At 43.6% G+C, this 26,291-nt stretch overlaps 1 protein-coding gene across 1 annotated transcript in view; it reads left to right on the top strand.

Annotated features, from left to right (window-relative positions):
• The window catches only part of LOC311134484 (semaphorin-4B-like), a 66,713-nt gene that overhangs the window by 35,441 nt on the left and 4,981 nt on the right, over positions 1 to 26,291 (top strand). The window contains exons 3-10 of the mRNA XM_084168171.1: positions 7,086 to 7,246; positions 11,064 to 11,126; positions 11,703 to 11,801; positions 13,153 to 13,264; positions 13,752 to 13,868; positions 14,228 to 14,385; positions 25,375 to 25,556; positions 25,919 to 26,069. Of these exons, the coding sequence (XP_084024297.1) occupies positions 7,086 to 7,246; positions 11,064 to 11,126; positions 11,703 to 11,801; positions 13,153 to 13,264; positions 13,752 to 13,868; positions 14,228 to 14,385; positions 25,375 to 25,556; positions 25,919 to 26,069 (1,043 nt within the window). The remainder of the gene's footprint in view (positions 1 to 7,085; positions 7,247 to 11,063; positions 11,127 to 11,702; positions 11,802 to 13,152; positions 13,265 to 13,751; positions 13,869 to 14,227; positions 14,386 to 25,374; positions 25,557 to 25,918; positions 26,070 to 26,291) is intronic.

Below are 26,291 nucleotides of genomic sequence, written 5' to 3'. Positions count from 1 at the left end.
CAGCCTCGAGTCTTCTTGGGTATGACGCTACAAGCTTGGCACAGCTGTATTTGGGGAGTTTCTCCCATTCTTCTCTGCAGATCCTCTCATGCTCTGTCAGGTTGGATGGGGAGCGTCACTGCACAGCTATTTTCAGGTCTCTCCAGAGATGTTCGATCGGGTTCAAGTCCTGGCTCTGGCTGAGCCACTCAAGGACATTAATAGACTTGTCCCAAAGCCACTCCTGCGTTGTCTTGGCTGTGTGCTTAGGGTCGTTCTCCTGTTGGAAGGTGAACCTTCGCCCCAGTCTGAGGTCCTGTGCGCTCTGGAGCAGGTTTTCATCAAGGATCTCTCTGTACTTTGCTCCGTTCATCTTTGCCTTGATCCTGACTAGTCTCCCAGTCCCTGCCGCTGAAAAACTTCCCCACAGCATGATGCTGCCACCACAATGCTTCACCGTAGGGATGGTGCCAGGTTTCCTCCAGACGTGATGCTTGGCATTCAGGGCAAAGAGTTCAATCTTGGTTTCATCAGACCAGAGAATCTTGTTTCTTATTCTCTGAAAGGCCTTTAGGTGCCTTTTGGCAAACTCCAAGCGGCCTGTCATGTGACTTTTTCTGAGGAGTGGCTTCCGTCTGCCACTCTACCATAAAGGCCTGATTGGTGGAGTGCTGCAGAGATGGTTGTCCTTCTGGAAGGTTATCCCATCTCCACAGAGGAACTCTGGAGCTCTGTCAGAGTGACCATCGGGATCTTGGTCACCTCCCTGATCAAGGCCCTTCTCCCCCGATTGCTCAGTTTGGCCGGGCGGCCAGCTCTGGGAAGAGTCTTGGTGGTTCCAAACTTCTTCCATTTAAGAATGATGGAGGCCACTGTGTTCTTGGGGACCTTCAATGCTGCAGACATTTTTTGGTACCCTTCCCCAGATCTGAGCCTCGACACAATCCTGTCTCTGAGGTTTATGGACAATTCCTTCGACCTCATGGCTTGGTTTCTGCTCTGACATGCACTGTCAACTGTGGGACCATATACAGACAGGTGTGTGCCTTTCCAAATCATGTCCAATCAATTGAATTTACCACAGGTGGACTCCAATCAAGTTGTAGAAACATTTCTAGGATGATCAATGGAAACAGGATCAACGGAAAAAGGGTCTGAATACATTTTTTACTTTTAATACATTTGCAAAAAATTCTAAAAACCTGTTTTCGCTTTGACATTATGAGGTATTATGTGTAGATTTTTTAGAATATTTGTAAAGAAAAATCAATTTTAGAAAAAGGCTGTAACGTAACAAAGTGTGGAAAAAGTCAAGGGCTCTGAATACTTTCCGAATGCACTGTATCTACCTCAATTACCTCGTAACCCTGCACATCGACTCGGTACTCTTACCCCGTGTATATAGCTAAGTTATCGTTACTCATTGTGTATTTATTTATTCCTTATGTTGTTATTTGTAATATTTATTCCTCATGTTATTATTTTTCTATTGTTTTTCTCTCATAAGTAAGCATTTCACTGTTAGTCTACACCTGTTGTTTACGAAGCATGTGACAAATACAATTTAATTTGATTTGATAGAGACATGAGATAGGTGTGGAGATGTGAGATGAAAGTGCAGTGAGTGTGTCTGCTACAGGTGGAACAGAAAGACTCAGGCCCTTATGATACTCTGTCCTCTTTGGTCTGACTGTGGTAAAACTATCTCACTGCCATCCACGCCCTTGTTTTCTCTCTAACCTCTCTTTTAAAACTCACAATGACTCCACCTTCCAAAGCTTATAGCCTAATCCTCAATTAACCCCACTCACTCAACATACTCCCACTACACTCCTGAGTGGCGCAGCGGTCTAAGGCACTGCATCTCAGTGCTTGAGGCGTCACTACAGACCCCCTGGTTCGATTCCAGGCTGTATCACAACCGGCCGTGATTGGGAGTCCCATAGGGCGGCGCACAATTGGCCCAGCGTCGTCCGGATTTGGCCGGTGTAGGTCGTCATTGTAAATAAGAATTTGTTCTTAACTGACTTGCCTAGTTAAATAAAGGTAAAATAATAATAAAACACTACCCTCTCTGCAAAATTCGAACACAATGCATGCAAATGTTAGTGTTTTTCATCTCTGTTATCTGTGTTTGTTTAAGCTGCCTTATTATTTCATTTGACTTCATGGACATATACCTGTTATGCATGTGTTCAATAGTGACAGTTTTCTCCTATGGCTTACACAGCACAGCCACAGCAGACGCTGTGCTAAGACCTAACCCCTCAAGGCACAAGAAATCTATGGTCTCCTGAGACTGCGATGCCAGCTCTGAAATACAGTAGCAGAGGCCTGATCATCTGCTTGCAATTAGTTGTTACTGAGATATGGCCAAAGTGGCCTGTGTATATACATCTTTTGGGTCAACTTTATGTAACCCCATAAGCTCTTGAATCTTGTGGAGGCCCTGTTAGTTTATGTAGTCCTACAGATTCCATATGGTGTGTGCTGCAGAGACCTGTGCTCCAGTATGTTTTGGCTGTGGAGTTGTGCTCTCTCTGTGTGTGAGCGATAGGCCCAGCTCCCATTTGCACTACTAGGCTATGGCTGTGCTATGGGGCTGTGGCTGTGCTATGGGGCTGTGGCTGTGCTATGGGACTGTGGGGCTGTTCTCAACTCTCTGCTGCTAATATACTTGTTCTGCCCTGCTTACAGTACGCTCAGCCCTTTTGTCCAAAGTGGCCTCTTGCCATAGAAGTCTCTTCATGATTCCCTCCACAGGAGAATCTAGGGCATGTTTCTAGACAGACGGCTGGAAATGGTGCATCAGACGTCCCTTTCAAGATTGTTTTATAGCATGCTGCTTGATTTCAGTTAAGGGGGATGAGATTGTTTCCAGGTCATCTGCTGGTATGACATGCACCAAATTAATGGCTGTTTGAACAGACAGCATATCTTATTGCAGCAATAGGGAACTGTCACTTATTTTAAACTATTTGCTCAAATAATAAGGTCCTGAGTAGGAGAAAGGGTGATGATTTGAATAATGGGAAAAGCGTTCATCATGTTGAAATATAACGTTTTTCTCCACTCAAGGCCTCTGTTAGGATACTGGTTTTGTTAGATTTCTCAAACATAAATAAACAGAATCTGGCTCAGTTCGCTGTGTATTGTTCCAGTGCCATCCAGTGATGTGTACTGGAGATATACGGCTTGCCAGTGGCCAACACTGTTTCCCGCTAGTTCTACATCATTCAAGTAAACAAGAACAACATGTGTCTCTAATGAGGAATGCAAACTTCAAACCCCTCACCCCACAGCTGAGAAAGCCGATACCCCTTCACAGGAGAGGCCATTTAGTGAATCAGGCTGCCGTAGTTGGATGCCCTACAAAATGAAGCACTTTGATCTCCCTGACGGAAGGACAGATTACTCCACATTTGCCTTTTAGACAGGATGTTCTGTGCTTCTAATTAACTTTGTGCTGTTGGAACTCGGAGCCGTTGGGAAATCCACTGCAAGAAAATGTAGACTAGGGTTCCCTAAAAGCCCACATCATTAATTTGCCCCTAAATGGATTAGTGAACAAGGCAGGGTGGATATTACAATCCATTTAGCAGTGTCATTTGCAAAAATGACATTTAATTACATAATGATGGTAATGATCTCATATTGCTTACAGCTGCCCGTGGTTGAGCCGCCGTGGTTGAGCACTGGTGTGTCCGTGTGGTGTCTGTGTGGTTTGGTGTGTGGGGTCAAACAGGAAGTGCTCCCTGCCATACAAAGCTGCTCTCTCTGAGGGTGTGGGATGGATGGATGGAAGGATGGATGGACGGGGGCCTGGGTATAGCGATACGGTGAGAGAGCTGGCACACTCAGACAGGAAGAGAAAGGTGTGACTGGCAGCTGTGTCAGGCAGAGGCTGTGTCTTTCAGTCAGAGCCAGCAGGTTAAATAGGACTGTGTTGAATGCGGAGACTTGGAGCTGTGATAGGAGAGAATGTTGTCCTTGGACTGAGTCTATCCAAATGAATGTTCAAAACAGTGACAAACCCTGCAGTGATAGTAGAAAACAGTGTTGTGATCATTTTAACAACCTCTGTCAATGCAGTTCCCTTTGCACACGTTGTTAACCTAGATAGCTATGTCTCCTCTCCAACGAAAGTGTATTGCTATTCGAACCCAGCCTCTATTAGCTTGGTTTCCGCTGTTTGTCATTGCTGTTTGAATAAATGAGATGTCCCTTTGATAAAAGCAGTGTGGAGCTATTGGTTGCCGGGAACAGGACTGCAGGGTAGCACAGGCCTGCAGGGTAGGGAGAGGGGGAGGGGTAGGGGCTCAACAAGGTGAGGGTAAACTAGTTATGATATGTTGTGCCTCTTCACTTGCCTGCCCTCCCTAACACCCTCTCCCCCTGTAGCTCCGGCAGACACCCCCCTCTCTCCACATCTCCAATAGACACTAGCAGCTCTTGAGTGCTTCTGATTCCTCTGAACACTAAACAGGCCAGGGCTCTTCTCTTCCCAAATTACACTACAGCACAGCGTTTCCATGGCTGCCTGCGTTGTCATGGGATGGCCCCCAGGAATCAACCTCAGACGCTCTAACAACAATGGAGTGGAGTCTGTCTGAAAGAGACTTTGGTGTCTGTCTGTCTGTCTGTCTGTCTGTCTGTCTGTCTGTCTGTCTGTCTGTCTGTCTGTCTGTCTGTCTGTCTGTCGAGGGTAGTAGGGTCATATGGGACACACAGGGAGGGCCCTGTTATGGAGACCTGGGGGAGACAGTCTACAGACTGACTGACCAACAGCTATTCCTGTTCATTATTGGGGTTTGTGGTCCCAGGGCTATAAATTAATATGTTTTCCCTTTGAGATCAGCAATCATGTTATCTTTACCTCCTAAATGATGCCATTGTAAAAGCACATTTAAACAGAATCCTTAACAGCAGTACCAGTACATTCTGTCAGACAGACAGACAGACAGACAGACAGGCTCCTTATGATTAATAAGGCACTAATCCTGTCGTTGGAGTGTAAATTCACTTTTTCTCTCCATTCCTAACTTGTTTTCAGTAAAAATATATTTATTATATATTGTATTATATCTTTATCTGATATATTTTTCTTTATTTTTCTTGATATTTTTTGTGCCAGATGAACTGATGTTATTAAGCACTCTTCAAATAAAAGTTGACCTTTTTTACAGCTCTCCTCGCAGCTGCACTTCTTCTTCCAAAAGCCTCACATTCCATATGTTACAGTTTCCTGGAAACGTGTTGAATTGCTCAAATCTGTGATACATTTTACAGGTACATTTTCTTGGATCAGTCTATATTATTATCTTGGATTTATGAGCAATGATTTTGGTTTGTGCCAAGAATAATTAATAAATGCAGGCCATCTGATGCATGAAAATAATTTTATTCTGGGCACACAGATCCTTGTAATATTGACCACAATGTTATGGAACGGGCAGACATGGAGTGTAAATGGACAACCATGTGGAGTATTGTTAGGCTATACAACACTGTATGCAAACCTTATCACTATAGCTTGATACAATGGAAATAGAAACCTGACTAATGACTGGTTGAAACTATGAAAATAAATTATCACACTACTAAACCCACATGGATTCCCTTAATGGTACACAATTACCCGCCTCATTGTGTCTCCCTCAGCAGTGTTCAGAGAATATGACAGTGGTGATCTGACTCAAGAGAGTAATTGTATAGATATCCTCCTCTGTGGAAATCCCTCTAAGCCCTTGTTTTGGTTCAAGCTCCAGCCTTTGTCTTTGTATGGGTAAATCACTGTTAAATTTGCCCAAAGCTCTGAGGAGAGAAGGAGGAGAGAGGGAAGAGGGAAGGAAAGGAGGGGAGAGGTGAGGAAAGGAGGCAAGAGAGAGGGAAGATGGAGGAAAGGAGAGAGGGGAAATGGCTCACTAGCATGAAGCAGCACTCTACTTCATCCTGTGATCACGGACAGAGAGAGGGCAGTCCTGGTGGGTTTGGTCTTTGCTATGTACACTAGAGAAGATCCTCTTGTGGTTTTATAGCAGGATTTTGCGGTAACAAGGTCCCCTGTTGCTGGGTTGAAGCACTGCTATTAGCTTGTTGTTTCACCTGCCCTCTGTGGTGGGGTTAGCAGGCCGGGAGGTAACCACACACACACCCTACTCAGAATACATAGACCGTTCGATGGGAAAAATGTTCAAATATTAAAATGTGTTTCTGTATTGAAATGTAGAGGTAGGACTACTGTATCTTCTCGGATAAGCTAAAACTATAAATCTTGCATTGGAAATGTATAGTATAAACTCAGTAGTTCATGTTGAGTCTGTAAATTGATTGATTGAAATTAAAGTAAATCTTTAGTTGGCTCATAACTCATAAGGCAGCGATGTCTTCAGAGAATCACATAGTAGGCGTTTATATAAAGTACCATATGTTTTCATAACAAAATGTTCTCCATGTTGTTTATGTTGGACTGGCCAGCTCAGAAGACCTCCACTCTGCAACAGTGTGCTGAATGTGGAGCTTTAACACCAATGCTAAAGGCTTAGAGAGAGAGTCAATGATGTGACATGTGGCTGCAGGCTGCAGGCAGAGGGTGGGCTTTTGAAGGGGTATCAGGAAAGCCCTCCCCAGAGGTGATGAGAGAGGGGACAGGACTGGAGGCTGAACAAACACACACTCCTCCAGCTGCTGCTTTTAGTCCATACATCCTGTGGTTGGATCGGTTTTATTCATCATTATGAGCTCAGGAGCCCAGGCTCTGTCCATCTCTCCTATTGTAGCTCCCCTGTAGCGATGGAGTCAGCAGAGATAGACAGCCTGCTAGGCCAGACAGTGTTGTTGTCATGGGAGCAGAGAGCAGCCACAATGATTAAGACACAACATCTTTCTTCATCCTGCACATTAAGATATGTGACCACACACAAATACAGGTACATGCATGTAGATACACATGTATGCATAAACAAAATAACACCGACATTATTACCATTTTGACGTTAAATTCTTGTCCAGGCAAATCTGTTAATGCTTTCTAGGGGCTCATATTGCAGTAGAACGTTCAGTTTGTTAATATTTATTCTCCACTTTCTGTTTTTCTCTCTCCTCAGATGCAAATGAGAGGTCAGCCAAGAGATTCTCTGTGGAAGGGGTCTTCAATTATACCTCTCTGCTCCTCAGTAGGGAAGATAACATGCTCTATGTTGGAGCACGAGAGCAGCTTTTCGCCCTCAACCTCTCGGATATCAGCAGAGTCAAGCTACAACGTAATGTAAGTGGGCACGAGTGTGTGTCTGTGTGTTTTAAGAGACAAGAGGTAGCCTATTTTTCATAAATAATGGATATTAGACATAGTCCTAATTGATACGATTTCTGTGAGAAAAAAAAAAGTTTAATCTGGGAGTTGCTTCAAAACGAATAATCAACATGCATAATGAAATGAGTATCAACATGGCATATGAATGGCACCTCTAAATAATTATCTCATATAGCGGAGGTGGTTTAGGACTTGACCTTCCGCTCAGCCACCACCTCAGCTCACCACAGTAAGTCTAAACATTGTGCAAATCAAAGTAGACACAACAGCCCAGCAGCCCTAGCTGAACTATTGAAACATATTTGTTGTTTTTCTAGAGGTGGTATGTAATACCCTCTGCTCTCAGATACACTTCACAACAGTGTTGTGTTGTACTGTACTGTGTGTGTGTGTGTGCTTGTGCGTGCGTGTGTGTGTGTGCATGAACAGTAACCTAAGGGTGAGGATGTGTGGAATTATATAATGTACATGGTTGGTGTATGACATCTTGTGTACACTGCTCTTTTTGACAATGCTCTATAGTAATATATATGAATATATATATATATATATATATATATATATATATATATATAATGCCATTTAGCAGATGCTTTTATCCAAAGCAGCTTACAGTCATGCGTGCGCACATTTTACGTATGGTCAAATCAAATCAAATCAAAGTGTATTTGTCACATGCCCCGAATACAACAGGTGTAGACCTTACAGTGAAATGCCTACTTACAAGCCCTTAACCAACAATGCAGTTTTAAGAAAAATAAGTGATAAGTAAAAAAAAAAGATAAAAATAAATAAATAATTAAAGAGCAGCAGTAAAATAAACAGTTGCGAGGCTATATACAGGGGGTACCGGTACAGAGTCAATGTGCGGGGGCACAGGTTAGTTGAGGTAATTGAGGTAATATGTAAATGTGGCTAGAGGTAAAGTGACTATGCATAGATAATAAACAGAGAGTAGCAGCAGCGTAAAAAGGGTGGGGGGGGGACAATGCAAATACTCCGGGTAGCCATTTGAAGGAGTCTTATGGCTTGGGGGTAGAAGCTGTTAAGAAGCCTTTTGGACCTAGACTTGGCGCTCCGGTACCGCTTGCCGTGCGGTAGCAGAGAGAACAGTCCATGACTAGGGTGGCTGGAGTCTTTGGCAATTTTTAGGGCCTTCCTCTGACACTGCCTGGTATAGAGGTCCTGGATGGCAGGAAGCTTGGCCCCAGTTATGTACTGGGCCGTACGCACTACCCTCTGTAGTGCCTTGCGGTCGGAGGCCAAGCAGTTGCCATACCAGGCGGTGATGCAACCAGTCAGGATGCGCTCAATGGTGCAGCTGTAGAACTTTTTGAGGATCTGAGGACCCATGCCAAACCTTTTCAGTCTCCTGAGGGGGAATAGGCGTTGTCGTGCCCTCTTCACGACTGTCTTGGTGTGTTTGGACCATGATAGTTTCTTGGTGATGTGGACACCAAGGAACTTGAAGCTCTCAACCTGCTCCACTACAGCCCCATCGATGAGAATGAGGGCGTGCTCGGTCCTCCTTTTGCTGTAGTCCACAATCATCTCCTTTGTCTTGGTCACGTTGAGGGAGAGGTTGTTATCCTGGCACCACACGGCCAGGTCTCTGACCTCCTCCCTATAGGCTGTCTCATCGTTGTCGGTGATCAGGCCTACCACTGTTGTGTCATCAGCAAACTTAATGATGGTGTTGGAGTCGTGCTTGGCCATGCAGTCATGGGTGAACAGGGAGTACAGGAGGGGACTGAGCATGCACCCCTGAGGGGCCCCCGTGTTGAGGATCAGCGTGGCAGATGTGTTGTTACATTTACATTTTAGTCATTTAGCAGACGCTCTTATCCAGAGCGATTTATCTACCCTTACCACCTGGGGGCGGCCCGTCAGGAAGTCCAGGATCCAGTTGCAGAGGGAGGTGTTTAGTCCCAGGGTCCTTAGCTTAGTGATGAGCTTTGTGGACACTATGTTGTTGAATGCTGACCTGTAGTCAATGAATAGCATTCTCACATAGGTGTTCCTTTTGTCCAAGTGTGGAGTGCAATAGAGATTGCTTCATCTGTGGATCTGTTGGGGCGGTATGCAAATTGGAGTGGGTCTAGGGTTTCTGGGATAATGGTGTTGATGTGAGCCATGACCAGCCTTTCAAAGCACTTCATGGCTACAGACGTGAGTGCTACGGGTCGGTAGTCATTTAGGCAGGTTACCTTAGTGTTCTTGGGCACAGGGACTAGGGTGGTCTGCTTGAAACATGTTGGTATTACAGACTCAGTCAGGGACAGGTTGAAAATGTCAGTGAAGACACTTGCCAGTTGGTCAGCGCATGCTCGGAGTACATGTCCTGGTAATCTGTCTGGCCCTGCGGCCTTGTGAATGTTGACCTGTTTAAAGGTCTTACTCACATCGGCTACAGAGTGCGTGATCACACAGTCGTCTGGAACAGCTGATGCTCTCATGCATGCTTCAGTGTTGCTTGCCTCGAAGCGAGTATAGAAGTAATTTAGCTCGTCTGGTAGGCTTGTGTCACTGGGCAGCTCGCAGCTGTGCTTCCCTTTGTAGTCTGTAATAGTTTGCAAGCCCTGCCACATCCGACGAGCGTCGGAGCCTGTGTAGTACGATTTAATATTAGTCCCGTATTGACGCTTTGTCTGTTTGATGGTTCGTCACAGGGCATAGCGGGATTTCTTATAAGCGTTCGGGTCCCGCTCCTTGAAAGCGCCAGCTCTACCCTTTAGCTCAGTGCGGATGTTGCCTGTAATCCATGGCTTCTGGTTGGGGTATGTACATACGGTCACTGTAGGGACAACGTCATCGATGCACTTGTTGATGAAGCCAGTGACTGATGTGGTGTACTCCTCAATACCATCGGAAGAATCCCGGAACATATTCCAGTCTATGCTAGCAAAAAAGTCCTGTAGCTTAGCATCTGCGTCATCTGACCACTTCTGTATTGAGCGAGTCACTGGTGCTTCCTGCTTTAGTTTTTTCTTGTAAGCAGGAATCAGAAGGATATAATTATGGTCAGATTTGCCAAATAGAGGGCGAGGGAGAGCTTTGTACGCGTCTCTGTGTGTGGAGTAAATGGGGTCTAGAGTTTTTTTTCCCTCTGGTTGCACATTTAACATGCTGGTAGAAATTAGGTAAAATGGATTTAAGTTTCCATGCATTACAGTCGCCTCTGGATGAGCATTTTCTTTATTTCTTATGGCCTTATACAGCTCGTTGAGTGTGGTCTTAGTGCCAGCATCAGTTTGTGGTGGTAAAAATATAGATACAAAAAATATTGGTAAATAGTGTGGTCTACAGCTTATCATGAGATACTCTACCTCAGGCGAGCAAAACCTTGAGTCTTCCTTAATATTAGATTTCGTGCACCAGCTGTTATTTACAAATATACACAGACCGCCACCCCTTGTCTTACCGGAGGCAGCTGTTCTATCTTGCCGATGCACCGAAAACCCCGCCAGCTGTATGTTATCCATGTCGTCGTTCAGCCACGACTCGGTGAAACATAAGATATTACAGTTTTTAATGTCCCACTGGTAGGATATTCTTGATCGGAGCTCATCCATTTTATTATCCAATGATTGTACATTGGCTAATAGGACTGATGGTAGAGGCAGATTACCCACTTGGTCCCGGGAATCAAGCCCACTATCCTGACGTTGCAAGCACCATGCTTTACCAAGTGAGCTACAGAGGACTACAGCTGTGTTCTTTACAGCTCTGTGCTGTGTCTGTAATGTATCTTGACACCTCTCCTCTCCTCTAGCTTACATGGAGCACCCATGAGAGGAAGAGAGATGAGTGCAGTTTCAAAGGCAAAGACCTACAGGTGAGTACATTGTGCTGTATGTGTGGAACTCCAGTGACAATGTTTACACTTCCATGCCAGTTCTCAAGCTCGTTTTTTGCCGTAGTACTGAAAATGAACTGTCAGTAGCAATGGAAGTTTCCATTTAAGGTGTACATTTCCATTCAGCAGTGATGGCCTGAGTTATTTTTTTTTAGCCAGACAAATTGCTATGCATCCCATCAAACCAACCCCTCTGTGATTGTAGTGAAACCTCAATACTGTGAGAAGTACAGTATATTATCAGATGGCAATATTGTATGATTCATTTATGGTTTGATTGATTGGTTGGGGGACAAAGGCTCATAGACCAGGATCTTGATGAAGACACTAATCAGTTTTCTGTGTGAGACAGTCACTCAGACGTTTGGGACACTGCTGGCAACAGGCCTCCCAGGCTATTTGAAAGCAATTCATTCTGGTAATGTGGAAATATGCTTGGAGGATCGTCCAATGAGCTACTCCACTCAACTTGAGGAACTTTCCCTCCAGAATGGTTTGTGGGGACCTATGAGTCATATTAACGATGTTCTCTCCTCTCCTGTGTCTTTAATGCAGACTGATTGCTTCAATTACATCAAGATTTTACTGCGTGTTAACAGTACCCATCTATACGTGTGTGGAACCTACGCCTTCAGTCCAACCTGTGCATACATAGTAAGTATGTGTTTGATATCTTAGCATACAGCATACAGTTCCACTATGCCTGTGTGTGCTGTAAAGAGAACCACCATGCCTGTGTGTGCTGTAGAGAGAACCACCATGCCTGTGTGCTGTAGAGAGAACCAACATGCCGGTGTGCTGTAGAGAGAACCACCATGCCTGTGTGCTGTAGAGAGAACCACCATGCCTGTGTGCTGTAGAGAGAACCAACATGCCTGTGTGCTGTAGAGAGAACCACCATGCCTGTGTGCTGTAGAGAGAACCACCATGCCTGTGTGCTATAGAGAGAACCAACATGCCTGTGTGCTGTAGAGAGAACCACCATGCCTGTGTGCTGTAGAGAGATGTAATTAGTCATGTAATTCACTCTGTCAATCAAGGTACAGCTTTTCTTCTCTATGTTACAGTATTTCCTCCCTGGAGACTGCACTTTATTTCTCCTCAAATCAGTGTATTGCAATTATACCCTTTACAGATGTTTAGTGAGCATGAGTGGCTCTGAGTTGTATTAAGACTTTTCGGAGCACACATTTGAGAGGAAGTGCATCTTTAAATGTGTTCAGCTGATGGAGCAGACAAATCTCTGAGGCAATACAGAATAACATTGACATTTCCATTTAGAAATATTGACAGTCAAAGAACATCTCAAATCCCCTCTGCAATAATTCAATATGGGAAAGAAAACATTAAGGGAGGAGGGAAAGTCTCTTGGCAGAACTTTAGGTTGTGAACCAGGATTCCTGAGCGTCTCCTCCCAAGTCTCCCTTCTGTCTCTCTTATCAAAACCACTGAGTCTCAGCCCACACAGAGAGATATACAGTATTTTATACAGACAGTCATGTCCATCCCTTCTCTAAGCAGCCCTCCTCATCTTCCCCATCACCAGATCACTTCTAAATGGAATCATATAATAACATTTACTTAAATAGAGATACTGTTTATCAAGTGTGTCTCTATAGCAGTGGGTAGTAACAAGCTTTTTTTGCATTGTGACCACACAATTTGACAAAACCACTTTTCGAAACAACCCTGGTTTGAACCACCCCAAAGGGACCAGCTGCGACCAACCAGTGTGTCCCTCCCCATCATTTGGGCCACAGTGCAGTAGAGAACACTGGCCAGCAGGCAGTGATCAGTGTCAGTGTAGATTACAGCCCTACTTTTCCTCAAGTCTCTCTCTCTCTCTCTCTCTCTCTCTCTCTCTCTCTCTCTCTCTCTCTCTCTCTCTCTCTCTCTCTCTCTCTCTCTCTCTCTCTGTATCGCTCTATCTCTCTCTTTCTCTCTCTCTCTCTTTCTCTCTCTCTCTCTCTCTCTCTCTCTCTCTCTCTCTGTCTGTCCTCTCCAGAACACAGCTGACTTCACTCTGGTGAGGAGCCAGACTGGGGAGATAGTGACAGAGGACGGACGCAACCGCTGCCCTTTCAACCCTGAGTACAAGTCCACCGCCATCATGGCTGGTAGGTTCACTATAAGGGTCACTTATTTACTGTCAGGGAAATATGTTTGGCTTCCATAAGACTGTGTACACAATACATACTGTATACAATACATACTGTACACAATACAGACTGTATACAATACATACTGTACACAATACATACTGTATACAATACACACTGTATACAATAAATACTGTACACAATACATACTGTATACAATACATACTGTACACAATACATACTGTATACAATACAATATATACATAAACATAATAGACAACACACTGTGGACATACTTAATTACAGATATATCAATGTTAACAACGTTTATATAGCTGGAATGTATATCTTACAAAAGTTAATTATTGTGTGTTCCATACTGTAAACATATTAGGAGACAACCCTTTCATTCTAGATTCCAGGGTATGTTATGAGTGACACAGAGGCTCCTTGTCTCTTGGTCCAGATATTGTTTGTCTTCATTTTATTATTCCTTACATTATAGATGGAGAGCTGTATGCTGGGACAGTCAGTAATTTCCAAGGAAATGAACCTATTATTTACAAGAGCCAGGCACAAGGCGCTGCCCTAAAAACAGAAAACTCCTTGAACTGGCTTCAAGGTAAGTTCAGGTCTTCAGGTAGCTAGCTATCTTGTAGCTGCTTCATGCCATGTTCTACTGTTTGTATACATAGCTGATAAGATAAACATACATGCGTAAACAGTTTTCCCCTAAACATATGCAATCAGTATTTGAAGACCTAAGGCTGGACATGATAAATGAAAATGACCTGAGCTCTGAAGAAATATAGGTGTCCCATGGTATTTTGTCAATTTCAACATGCAGAAGTTATCAGAATTCCTGTTACAAAATTACGAAATCACCAGAAGACGTTGTGGATGTAAAAGGCATGTCCATGTCCTAGAATACATGGTTCTAGGTTGACATTTCACCCTGTGGTTTCTTTGTTGTTCCTCCAGACCCAGCCTTTGTGGGCTCTGCCTACATCCAGGAGAGCCTGCCCAGAGGCAACCCAGTGGGCGACGATGATAAGATTTACTTCTTCTTCAGCGAAGCAGGAAAGGAGTTTGATTTCTTTGACAACACCATTGTGTCGCGTATCGCTCGCGTGTGTAAGGTGAGTGACGCTTCAACGGAGATGGCCTATCTAAAGAGTGTCTTTTCCCCTTGAGCAAGGCTCTCCAGCAACGCCACCCATCTTCACCTCCCCCACCCATTTCCACTCACTTTATTGGAAGCTATCAGAGCGGGAGAAGGGTGTGTGAGTTTATGTGTGTGTGTGTACTTCTGTGTGGTGTGTTCATGTGTGTGTGAGGTGAGGGATTTAAGTGTGGGAGGGAGCGGTTGTGTTCACAGGCTTGTCTGGGAGGGACACAGGGGCTTGTGTTACAGAAAAACATTCCTCCTGTGAGTTCCATCTGTTTGGGCCCTCCTCTCCACATCTCCTCCTCCACTCCTCCACTCCACTCTTATCACATTTCAACAATCATTAGCATTCAGCCAGGATTCAAAGCAGACCTAAAATGGCTTCTCCTTTTCCACTTTTTTTCCTACACCAACCTGCAGACAAGGATGTGTTGTACTGGAGGCAGCTCTGCATGGTAGACACTAGCTGGCACAGCCACAAAGTCATCAAATCTGATTTTAAACCTAACCTTAACCACACTGCTAACCTTATACCTATCCCTAACCTTAAATTAAGACCCAAAATATGTTTTTTACGATATAGACGATTTTGACTTTGCCGCTGGCCAATCTAGTGGAAATCGCTCTACTCGGCCTCCAGGACAAGATTCATCCCAATAAACGTCAACCTGCGCATTAGATAGATGCTACAAGCAGCTGAAACATTTAATACAATTTCCAGTATTTTAACCTAAAAGGAATGGTTTCCAATCATTATATGATCAGTCTAAACATGAACCTCATCTATTCTCTGTGACCCGAGAATCTCCCCTCATTTTGACAGCATGGTCATGGCCTCTTCTTTATCACAGCTGTAGTATGGCCAATCCATCCAAAGACAGTGTGAAATAATAGATGACAGTTTTATAGTATCCACCCCTCCTTCCAGGCTTTGCATTTCCAGCAGTCAATCTTCAGGGAAAGCTGGCTGCTGATGTCAAATCAAATCAAATCAAACAATTTTTGTCACATGCGCCGAATACAACAGGTGTAGACCTTACCGTGAAATGCTTACTTACAAGCCCTTAACCAACAATGCAGTTGAAGAAAGAGTTAAGAAAATATTTACCAAATGAACTAAAGTAAAAGATAATAAAAAGTAACACAATAAAATAACAATAACGAGGCTATATACAGGTGGTACCGGTACCGAGTCAATGTGCGGGGGTACAGGTTAGTCGAGGTAATTTGTACATGTAGGTAGTGGTAAAGTGACTATACATGGATAATAGACAGCGAGTAGCAGCAGTGTAAAAACAAATGTGGGGGGGTCAATGTAACTAGTCCGGGTGGCCATTTGATTAATTGTTCAGCAGTCTTATGGCTTGGGGGTAGAAGCTGTTAAGGAGCCTTTTGGTCTTAGACTTGGCGCTCCGGTACCGCTTGCCGTGCAGTAGCAGAGAGAACAGTCTATGACTTGGGTGACTGGAGCCTTAGACCATTTTTTGGGCTTTCCTCTGACACCGCCTAGTATATAGGTCCTGGATGGCAGGAAGCTTGGCCCCAGTGATGTACTGGGCCGTACGCACTACCCTCTGTAGCGCCTTACGGTCAGATGCCGAGCAGTTGGCATACCAGGCGGTGATGCAACCGGTCAGGATGCTCTCAATGGTGCAGCTGTAGAACTTTTTGGGGATCTGGGGACCAATGCCAAATCTTTTTAGTCTCCTGAGGGGGAAACGGTGTTGTCGTGCCCTCTTCACAACTGTCTTGGTGTGTTTGGGCCATGATAGTTTGTTGGTGATATGGACACCAAGGAACTCACGACCCGCTCCACTACTGCCCCGTCGATGTTAATGGGGGCCTGTTCAGCCCGCCTTTTCCTGTAGTCCACGATCAGCTCCTTTGTCTTGCTCACATTGAGGGAGAGGTTGTTGTCCTGGCACCACACTGCCATGTCTCTGACCTCCTCCCTATAGGCTGTCTCATCGTTGTCGGTGATCATGCCTACCACTGTTGTATCGTCAGCAAACGTAATGATGGTGTTGGAGTCATGTTTGGCTATGTGTGTCTTGTAACATTGCATTTCTTAGTTTTTTAATTTATGAAGAGATAAGCAGTACCATTGCAGTGCTGACAGAGTGAGGGACATACAGTGAAAGGAGGAGCTGTGTGACTGAGTTCAAGGCTCCTGCAGACAGCACCTTGTCATCCTTCATATAGCAAACAAGCGTAATGAATTCACCAACGGCCATTATCAAACTGAATTAGAAAATTTTAACCATGTGGAGACGTGAAATAGAGCTCTGCTTTTGGGCCAGCTCACAAGTCATTTTCAATTGCATCTGTGCCTTTTAAATGTAATTTCCTCCTTCATCACACGTGCACTAAACAAATTTAAGCAGAGGCATGTTTTTTTGCATGTTAAGAGGCTCCAACTGTTGCAGTTCCAATGGAGGGATATTTTTCCTTGTTTATGTTTTTCAAACAGGTAACAGACTGGCTGAGACAGCTCCTAGTAATATAATTTTGTCGACCTAAAGTGCCTATCCATTCCAGGCTCTGCAGGCTGCAAGCAGAAAGGCTTCTCTACAGTAACAGTCTATCTGCAGGTGTTTGTCTTGACACTGAGTGACAGTGAAATGGACACCAGTGTGTCTGACACTGTCAGAGTGAGGCTGCAGGACACACCCTTCCTTCTCCTCTGAAATAAAACACAGGATGGTGGTGGGTAGGCCAGCTGTCAATCACAGGGTAGGTTTGAACTCTGAGTACAGAGTATCTTAGCTCCTGTCCTATCCTCACACCATACAAGCCACTATAGTGTGTATGTTAGGGAGTTCCCCTTTAAAATCTTTAGGTTTGGGTGGTGCAATATGTGTTGGTGAAACTGTAGACAAGAAACTGTTTTTAAAAATACAGAATTACAATATTACTGAAAATAGCACTTTTGATGGGAGGAGAATTGTGGATGTAAGTTAAATGGTCACATACAATAACTTTCCTACAGTGTAACAGGGTCTTTCTATAAACTAGGGTACCAGTGAGGATTTCCTACAATGGAGAACTTGTTACAGCTGTTGATAAGTCATTGATAATAATTTTGTTCATGCCATTACATTAAGATATAAGGGGGATCATAGCTATATTCAATACAATTCAAGAGTTGATTTAATACCTATGTTTAACCCTTTATCATGGCTGGTCATGGTTCTTGATGAAATCATGTGACATAAAACATTGCTTTTCTGACCTTGCATTTATGGCAGTGTAAGTTGTCGTTATATTAAGCATTAATCAGTTAAATTAGACATTGAACTTGAACCCTTTAAGAATCCTGGATCTAGCTGTCAGACAGTTTTTGTATAGAGATATCAGATGTAACTACGTAACATTTCGTGTCTCCTTATGTTACAGGGTGAAAACAGTTTTCATGGGTACACAAATCCAAAATAATCTATGCCTTGCAAAATCGAATGCTTCTAACCGAAAGAGTCACCTTACCTTGATACTTAAAACCTAAACTGATACTGTCATTAACGTGGTTCTTCAATAATTATGCATAATACTTGTTGGAGGCGCATTTGGTGTCCAGCTAATTAGTAATGCCGCAATGTTTTCATACATCATCATCTGATCCAGGAAGGACTTTTCCAAATGTTTCATGTTTTTGTGCCTCGGATTGGACACCAAGGGCTCTATTTCCGGCTGGTGTTAAGGCGACGCTAGTGTCAAACGCATGTTAGTTTGCAATTTTGTCATGTAAAAACTGGCGCACTGGCATTTTTCAGCCCTAATGCCAGGTACGGCAATTTCCCTTTCTTTTATCAGCTCGCTTGCGCTCAGAATGGGTGGGGTGGAAATATTTGAGATGTGTCCTTAAAAACATGCAGCGCTGAAAGGGATATTTAAGACCAACCAAAAAATGGTTTTAGCGGTAACGCAGTTGGTTATGGCATGAATTTTGACAGCCGAAACGCAGCCTATCCATCCGTGACGCACACTGCCCATCTGCGCATGGAACAAGAGTAGCCTAATGTGCTTTTGGTGCCTGTATACTACGTATTTAGAAACATAGAAATCTAATGTTTTTTCCCATTTTGTTTTATTTGGTTAAAAACCAAGCGTAGCCTCCCCTCCACTCAATTAAGGCTTTTTTTGTCCTGCCCAATGCAATCGCGAAGTAGTCAAGACTGTCGATAAACGTTTTGGCTCCTGAGAAATCTTAATCACCAAAGCTTTATTAAAATACAAAGTTTGAGAGGACTAAAACAGTAGGCTGATGTTCCTTTTTATGTATGCACTGTAGGCAGGCCCACATTATTTTAGCCATGCAGGTCCCGTTTTGGATGTGCGTAAAACCCCCTCCATGATGTAGGCTAAGTGCCCATGCCCATCATGAAACGAGAGATGAGAACCTTGGTGAATACCGGTGAACCTCGTATTTAGAAGTGATCTGTAAAAATAGCTTGTTTTGCGTTTCATATGTTCAAAACCCAAGCCATCCCTTAGGCCTGCTATAACGAAGGCTGGTTCAACAGCAATGTTTGTCTTTTTTATCCTGGTGATTTTATGATATCATTACATTTATTTATTTATTTATTGTTGTTGTTTCAAACATTTGATTGCTTGTTTTTTATTACAACCAATCTTATTAGAATGATTTACCTTCCTGGTTTTATGGTTACAATGTCCGTGGAGTGCATGCTATGCAACTTCTGGAGATGTGTGAATGCGATCTTATCTGTAAAATGATTCCGATTATGTTCATAAAACATAGGCCTAGGTGGGAGCAGTATAACAGTGAGTGGACATTCTCCCTTTCTCTTTATATTGGATCTTTGTCCAGCTACTGTGAAAAGTTTGGATGTCTGCGTTGTTTTAATATTATATGCCCACGGGGAGAAATTATTGTAGTTGTAGTTGATTCCAAGTCAATACATAAAATACCGTCAATACACAACTTGAAGCAACCACATATTTTGCCATGGAGCATTTCGGATTGGCCAGTGAGGGCCAAAACCCATCCCTTTTGCGCCAACGCCAGCAAGTGCGCCGATAGTTGTGATAGTGAAAATAGCACAAATATTTCTGACTCACCCCTGAACCTATAACGCTACTGCTTGCACTTACATGTACCTTTGTCATAAGTTTGTTAAAATAGAGCCCTGAGTCTACTGTGCGCAATTGTGTAGGATATACTATTGCGCAACACCCAACGCTGTTCATGTTAATTATTCTGGATATAATGACAACAAATTACATAGCCTAGTGGGCTTATTCACAATATGACCTGGTAATGAAATAACATGACAAATACGTTTTGCTTTCCATGTTAGACCTGCTATTTTAAACAATACAAGGGGCTTGAAGTAGCCTACTTGAACTTTAATTTGGATCTCAGAAATTCAAGTACTGGAATAGACCTACCTTGATAATCGGACATTTCCTAAATTTGGTGCTTCATAGGTTATTGTGATAATTGTGTTGTTTGCTCTATAACCTGTTAGTTTGTATGCCTTGGCACCATGATATATACAATGCATATGGAAAGGATTCAGACCCCTTGACTTTTCCACATTTTGTTACGTTTTCCCTCATCAATCTACACACAATACCCCATAATGACAAAGCAAAAACAGGTTTTTAGAAATGTTTGCAAATGTATAAGAAAATCAAAAACTGAAATATCACATTTACATAAGTATTCAGACCCTTTACTCAGCACTTTGTTAAAGTACCTTTGGCAGCGATTACAGCCTCAAGTCTTCTTGGGTATGACACTACAAGCTTAGCACACCTGATTTTGGTGAGTTTCTCCCATTCTCTGCAGATCCTCTCATGCTCTGTCAGGTTGGATGGGGAGCGTCGCTGCACAGCTATTTTCAGGTCTTTCCAGAGATGTTCGATTGGGTTCAAGTCCTGGCTCTGGCTGGGCCACTCAAGGACATTCAGAGACTTGTCCCGAAGCCACTCCTGCATTGTCTTGGCTGTGTGCTTAGGGTCGTTGTCCTGTTGGAAGGTGAACCTTCGCCCCAGTCTGAGGTCCTGAGCGCTCTGGAGCAAGTTTTCATCAAGGATCTCTCTGTACTTTACTCCGTTCATCTTTCTCTCGATCCTTACTAGTCTCCCAGTCCCTGCCACTGAAAAACATTCCCACAGCATGATGCTGCCACCACCATGCTTCACTGTAGGGATGGTGCCAGATTTCCTCCAGATGTGACGCTTGGCATTCAGGCCAAAGAGTTCAATCTTGGTTTCATCAGACCAGAGAATATTGTTTCTCATGGTCTGAGAGCCCTTTTGCTGGCTTTTGGCAAACTCCAAGCGCGCTGCCATGTACCTTTTACTGAGAAGTTTTTTTTAAAATGGTACCCTTCCCCAGATCTGAGCCTCGACACAATCCTGTCTCTGAGCTCTACGGACAATTCCTTCGACCTCATGGCTTGTTTTTTGCTCTGAAATGCACTGTCAACTGTGGAACCTTATAAAGACAGGTGTGTGCCTTTCCAAATCATGTCAAATCAATTGAATTTACCACAGGTGGACTCCAATCAAGTTTTAGAAACATCTCAAGGATGATCAATGGAAACAGGATGCACCTGAGCTCAATTTCGAGTCTCATAGCAAAGGGTCTGAATACTTATGTAAATAAGTAACTCCCCAATGGGCTCAGGAGGCGAAGGTCGAGTCATGCGTCCTCCGAAACATGACCCGCAAAACCGCGCTTCTTAACACCCGCCCGCTTAACCCGGAAGCCAGCTGCACCAATGTGTCGGAGGAAACACCGTTCAACTGATGACCGAAGTCAGCCTGCAGGCGCCCGGCCCGCCACAAGGAGTCGTTAGAGCGCAATGAGCCAAGTAAAGCCCCCCAGGCCAAACCCTCCCCTAACCCGGACGACGCTGGGCCAATTGTGCGCCGCCCTATGGGACTCCTGATAATGGCCGATTGTGACACAGCCTGGGATCGAACCCGGGTCTGTAGTGACACCTCATTTGCTAAAATTTCTAAAAACCTGTTTTCACTTTTTGATTATGGGGTATTGTGTGTAGATTGATAAGGAAAAACACTTATTTTATCAATTTTAGAATAAGGCTGTAACGCAACAAAATGTGGAAAAAGGGAAAGTGTCTGAATACTTTCAGAATGCACTGTAGGCCTAAGGCCGAGACAAAGACAAATCTGTGGCAGAATAAATTCAACCACACCTTTGTTTCATCACAAAACCAGAGAGCAACATCTGTCTGGTGAATTCCACAAACAGTTACATGACCTACAGCATGGTCAAGCAAGTTAATGCTTCCAACAGTTTCGAAGTATTAAACAACTATTGATTTAGAACCATGGAGAGTTAGGCTACCGCAATTCACAAAGAAATCAGGAGCTGCCTCCAATATTCCAGCACCATTTAACTTTAACAGTTCAACATCATCAACTCCCCTATGCTTTTTATTTTATTTTATTTTTTATAGGGGGTAGATCAGCTTTAATATTGCAGATAGATTGTAACTTCCATCAATGTAATTGTCTGCATCACTTCCAATCCCCCATATGTTTTTTTTTTCTGTTTTTTTTTTCTCGCATATAACTCACCTATGCTTAATCTAATACAGTGACAACTAAAAGATACCAAAAACAAAAACATTAGCCTACTACATCTTGCTACATATTGAACTTCTATCCTCTCAGGCAAGAATCGCGTTGGAATCGCCGTTATAATCATTGGCCAGTACAAATAATTAAATAAGTCCAACTCCTTATCCATAATTTCATTTTTTATACGTTTTTGTGAGAAATGTCAAATCAAATCAAATCATAATGTATTTGTCACATGCGCCGAATACAATAGGTGTAGACCTTACCGTGAAATGCTTACTTACAAGCCCTTAACCAACAATGCAGTTCAAGAAATAGAGTTAAGAAAATATTTACTAAATAAACTAAAGTAAAAAAAAATAAAAACATCCAAAAGTAACACAAGAAAATTACATAAGAATAACGAGGCTATATACAGGGGATACCGGTACCGAGTCAATGTGCGGGGGTACAGGTTAGTCAAGGTAATTTGTAAAATGACTATTCATAGATAATAAACAGCGAGTAGCAGCAGTGTAAAAACAAAGGGGGGGCAATGTAAATAGTCTGGGTGGCCATTTGATTAATTGTTCAGCAGTCTTATGGCTTGGGGGTAGAAGCTGTTAAGGAGCCTTTTGGTCCTAGACTTGGCGCTCCGGTACCGCTTGCCGTGCAGTAGCAGAGAGAACAGTCTATGACTTGGGTGACTGGAGTCTTTGACAATTTTTTGGGCCTTCCTCTGACACTGCCTAGTATATAGGTCCTGGATGTCAGGAAGCTTGGCCCCAGTGATGTAGTGGGCCGTACACACTACCCTCTGTAGCGCCTTACGGTCAGATGCCAAGCAGTTGCCGTACCAGGCGGTGATGCAACCGGTCAGGATACTCTCGATGGTGCAGCTGTAGAACTTTTTAAGGACTTGGGGACCAATGCCAAATATTTTCAGTCTCCTGAGGGGGAAAAGGTGTTGTCGTGCCCTCTTCACAACTGTCTTGGTGTGTTTGGACCATGACAGTTCGTTGGTGATGTGGACACCAAGGAACTTGAAACTCTCAACCCGCTCCACTACAGCCCTGTCGATGTTAATGGGGGCCTGTTCGGCCCTCCTTTTCCAGTCCACGATCAGCTACTTTGTCTTGTTCACATTGAGGGAGAGGTTGTTGTCCTGGCACCACACTGCCATGTCTCTGACCTCCTCCCTATAGGCTGTCTCATAGTTGTCGGTGATCAGGCCTACCACTGTTGTGTCGTCAGCGAACTTAGTTTGTTTCCAGCCGCTTCAATTGAAGGGTGTTGCGCTACTCTGCTGCGGTAAAACCACATGCGGTTATTATGAGGACGACAACTTCAACTTGGCTTTCCATAAAAATCCTTCCTTTAAAAAAGGAACCTGGTTTTTGGTCACTTTCTCATTAAAAAAACAGAGATGGTGAGATTAATGTTACCACTATTAATGGCTTTATAAGCCTACTGTGTGCCTGCTTCGGCCACATAGGCTACAGAAAAATCGGCATGCATGCATCCAATCTATTTAGTCAGGTAATGTCCTCATTATTCACACATATTTTACAATGTAATAATAATTTGAATATCAATGCATTGGTAAGGTCTAAAAAAAATAATATTCTTAAAGTTGTAATGGCCTACTTTCTTGACACTTTTTGCATGTTTTTTGGTTCTATATTAGGCCCTATAAGGACAGTTATATAAATTATACAATTGTATAATATTGAGGTCCATGAAAATTACAATGAAGTGCTTGGAAAAGTCCCTGAAAATCCTTGAATTTGACTTGCCAATGTCTGTATGAACCCTGCTTAAAGGATGTATAGTCCTAGGCCTATGTTGATGTATAGGTGGAGTTATGACCCAGTTTTCATATATTCGCTTGTATTCCTCTAAGTACACATGTTGAACTGCATGAAAATGCTTTTTATTTTTGTTTCAAACCATTTTGAAAAAGATATCCCAGTGTCACACATTGGCCCCATCATTTATAGTAAGCCCCACCAACACTGCATCTTCCTCATGAGCATCTTCCATTACTTAAAGTCCATCTCTCTCTGTCTTTAGTTGACTCTCTCTGTTGGCCACAGTCCCTTCTCTGATGTTTATTCAGGTGTTTAGAGTAGAAGTGCTGCTCCAGTGAGGCCAGCTATGGAATAATATACAGCTGTGTGGAAAACAGAAAAACACAACAAGCTTTGGTACTATTGAAATTCTTTAAATTCTACCTGGCCCTCAATGCATCTGTGTTGGAAAGGGAGGCTTATGTAAGGGGTTAATAAATGGAGTGCTTTCTGGCCAATATTCAGGAAGAGACTGTAGGTACACACTCTCTCTGGTATAAAATAATAACTAGGTAGACCAGGGGGAGCAGAGCAGGGAATATATGTTGCTCATTATCTGGCTGGGTTACTACAGCAAGTAATGGCTTCAGAAACTCAGCATTAGTCACGTGTCATTTCCCTTTCCCATTCAGCGATGTCATTTCCTCTAATGAATGTTGGGCTGACGGGGACTCGGATGAAGGCACATGTTAAAGGGCTCTGGGTTATGTAGATTTAGACTTCTTTATGTTTCTTTTTAGTCCTCTGAACAGTGCTCTGTGAAGATGACTTACCGTTGCTCCCTCAGCCTTTTGAATCTCCTTAGATCTATGTCCCAGACAAGAATTGGAATAATTGCTGCAATCTGAGCCACAGACTCAAGTGTATGTAAACAGACAAATTATATATATTTTTTCAATTGCATGTCCCCACACAATTCCTGTACAGCCAGCTATCTGTGAAAAGTATAGGCATAATATTTCTTAATGGAAAAGCTGTGCTGCTCTATTTGCATCTCAAGCCAACCCGGTATCATGCGCCCATAGATGACCACAGCCCACCAGGCAGGGTAGTGCCACAGGCACATGTTCAGAGTAGTAGTGTCAGTGGAGAGGTAGTGTGTATGAGCAGTGTCCTTTTCTCTCTCATTGAAAAGCATTTGGCCTCCCCAGTGTTCTCCTCCCATCCAGTTGTGATGTCTTATATTGTTTTCTTGACCTAGAATTCTATTGCCCCAGGGGTATGTGTATTATGTCCACAATCTGTTGTACTCAGTCTGGTGGTTTAACTATAGGATTATTGTTTCTCATTTAAGTCAATTCAAACAGTGCCTTGTTTGTGTACATTGTTTGTTTAGTTTCGGGGTAAACAACAGGGTGTAGAATAATTTTAGGCATGTTGGTTGCAATGACATCATTCAGACCGATGTTTATTGCAGTAGGGATTATTATGCATTCTCACCATTTCCACTACTTTTACAGTTTACAGTTTAAACGTACATGCTTGTGCCCTCTACTGGACACTGGGTTACTATGACTGCGGGTCCATGTAACAGAGCTCTAATTGTATTACAGGGTGACAAAGGAGGAGAGAGGGTGCTGCAGAAGAAATGGACCACCTTCCTTAAAGCCCAGCTCCTGTGTTCGCTGCCTGACGATGGCTTCCCCTTCAACATCATCCAGGACATGTTTGTGTTGACGCCCAGCCCAGAAGACTGGAAGAACACTGTGTTCTACGGGGTCTTCACTTCACAGTGGTGAGGACAGAGTTAACATGATCACTTACACAGCATGCAAGAGTGTATAGGCCCATTGCTTTGGGTATTGAAAGCTTCAGTGTCTGAGTTAATATTTCACTCATCTCCACATAAACATTTCTCTATACAACAACAGCTCACTGTCAGTTTATAGCAGATTATTATTGACCCAGTCATGGGCAAACAGCCACATCTCCATTCCTTCAGTTCGTCTTTGGTGTATTTGAGACATTATTAATCAAGTACTGCATATTAGTTCAGCACCACTGTCAGAGTAAAGAATAGGATGACTTTGGGAAAGCGATTTGGGGGAAGACGAACATGTAGTAGCCTCACTCCTGTGTGATGTGGTGTTATCCCAGGTATAAAGGGGCCTCTGGCAGCTCAGCAGTGTGTGCCTTCACCATGGACCAGGTGGAGAGGGCCTTCAGCGGCCGTTACCGGGAGGTCAACCGGGAGACCCAGCAGTGGTACACCTACAACCACCCTATCCCCGAGCCACAGCCTGGAGCGGTGAGTTACCACTGCCCTCTGCTGGGCAGCTTACACAGTTTAAGTCAGTGGTTCCCAACCTTTTGGTCACTGTACCACCAACTGAATTTTGCTCTTCCCGGAGTGCCCCTAAAGTACCTCCTCGTGCATTTTACCATTAGGCGTATGGTCTCATGAGTCTTCTCAAGTATCCCCTGTGGATAGGCCAAGTACCCCCAGGGGTCCCAGTACCCCTGGTTGGGA

This window comes from Coregonus lavaretus (genome assembly GCF_964263955.1).
Source record: "Coregonus lavaretus genome assembly, chromosome: 9".
NCBI lineage: Eukaryota > Metazoa > Chordata > Actinopteri > Salmoniformes > Salmonidae > Coregonus > Coregonus lavaretus.
The sequence above is the reverse complement of the archived record's forward strand: the minus strand, read 5'-3'. Positions and strand labels throughout refer to the sequence as shown.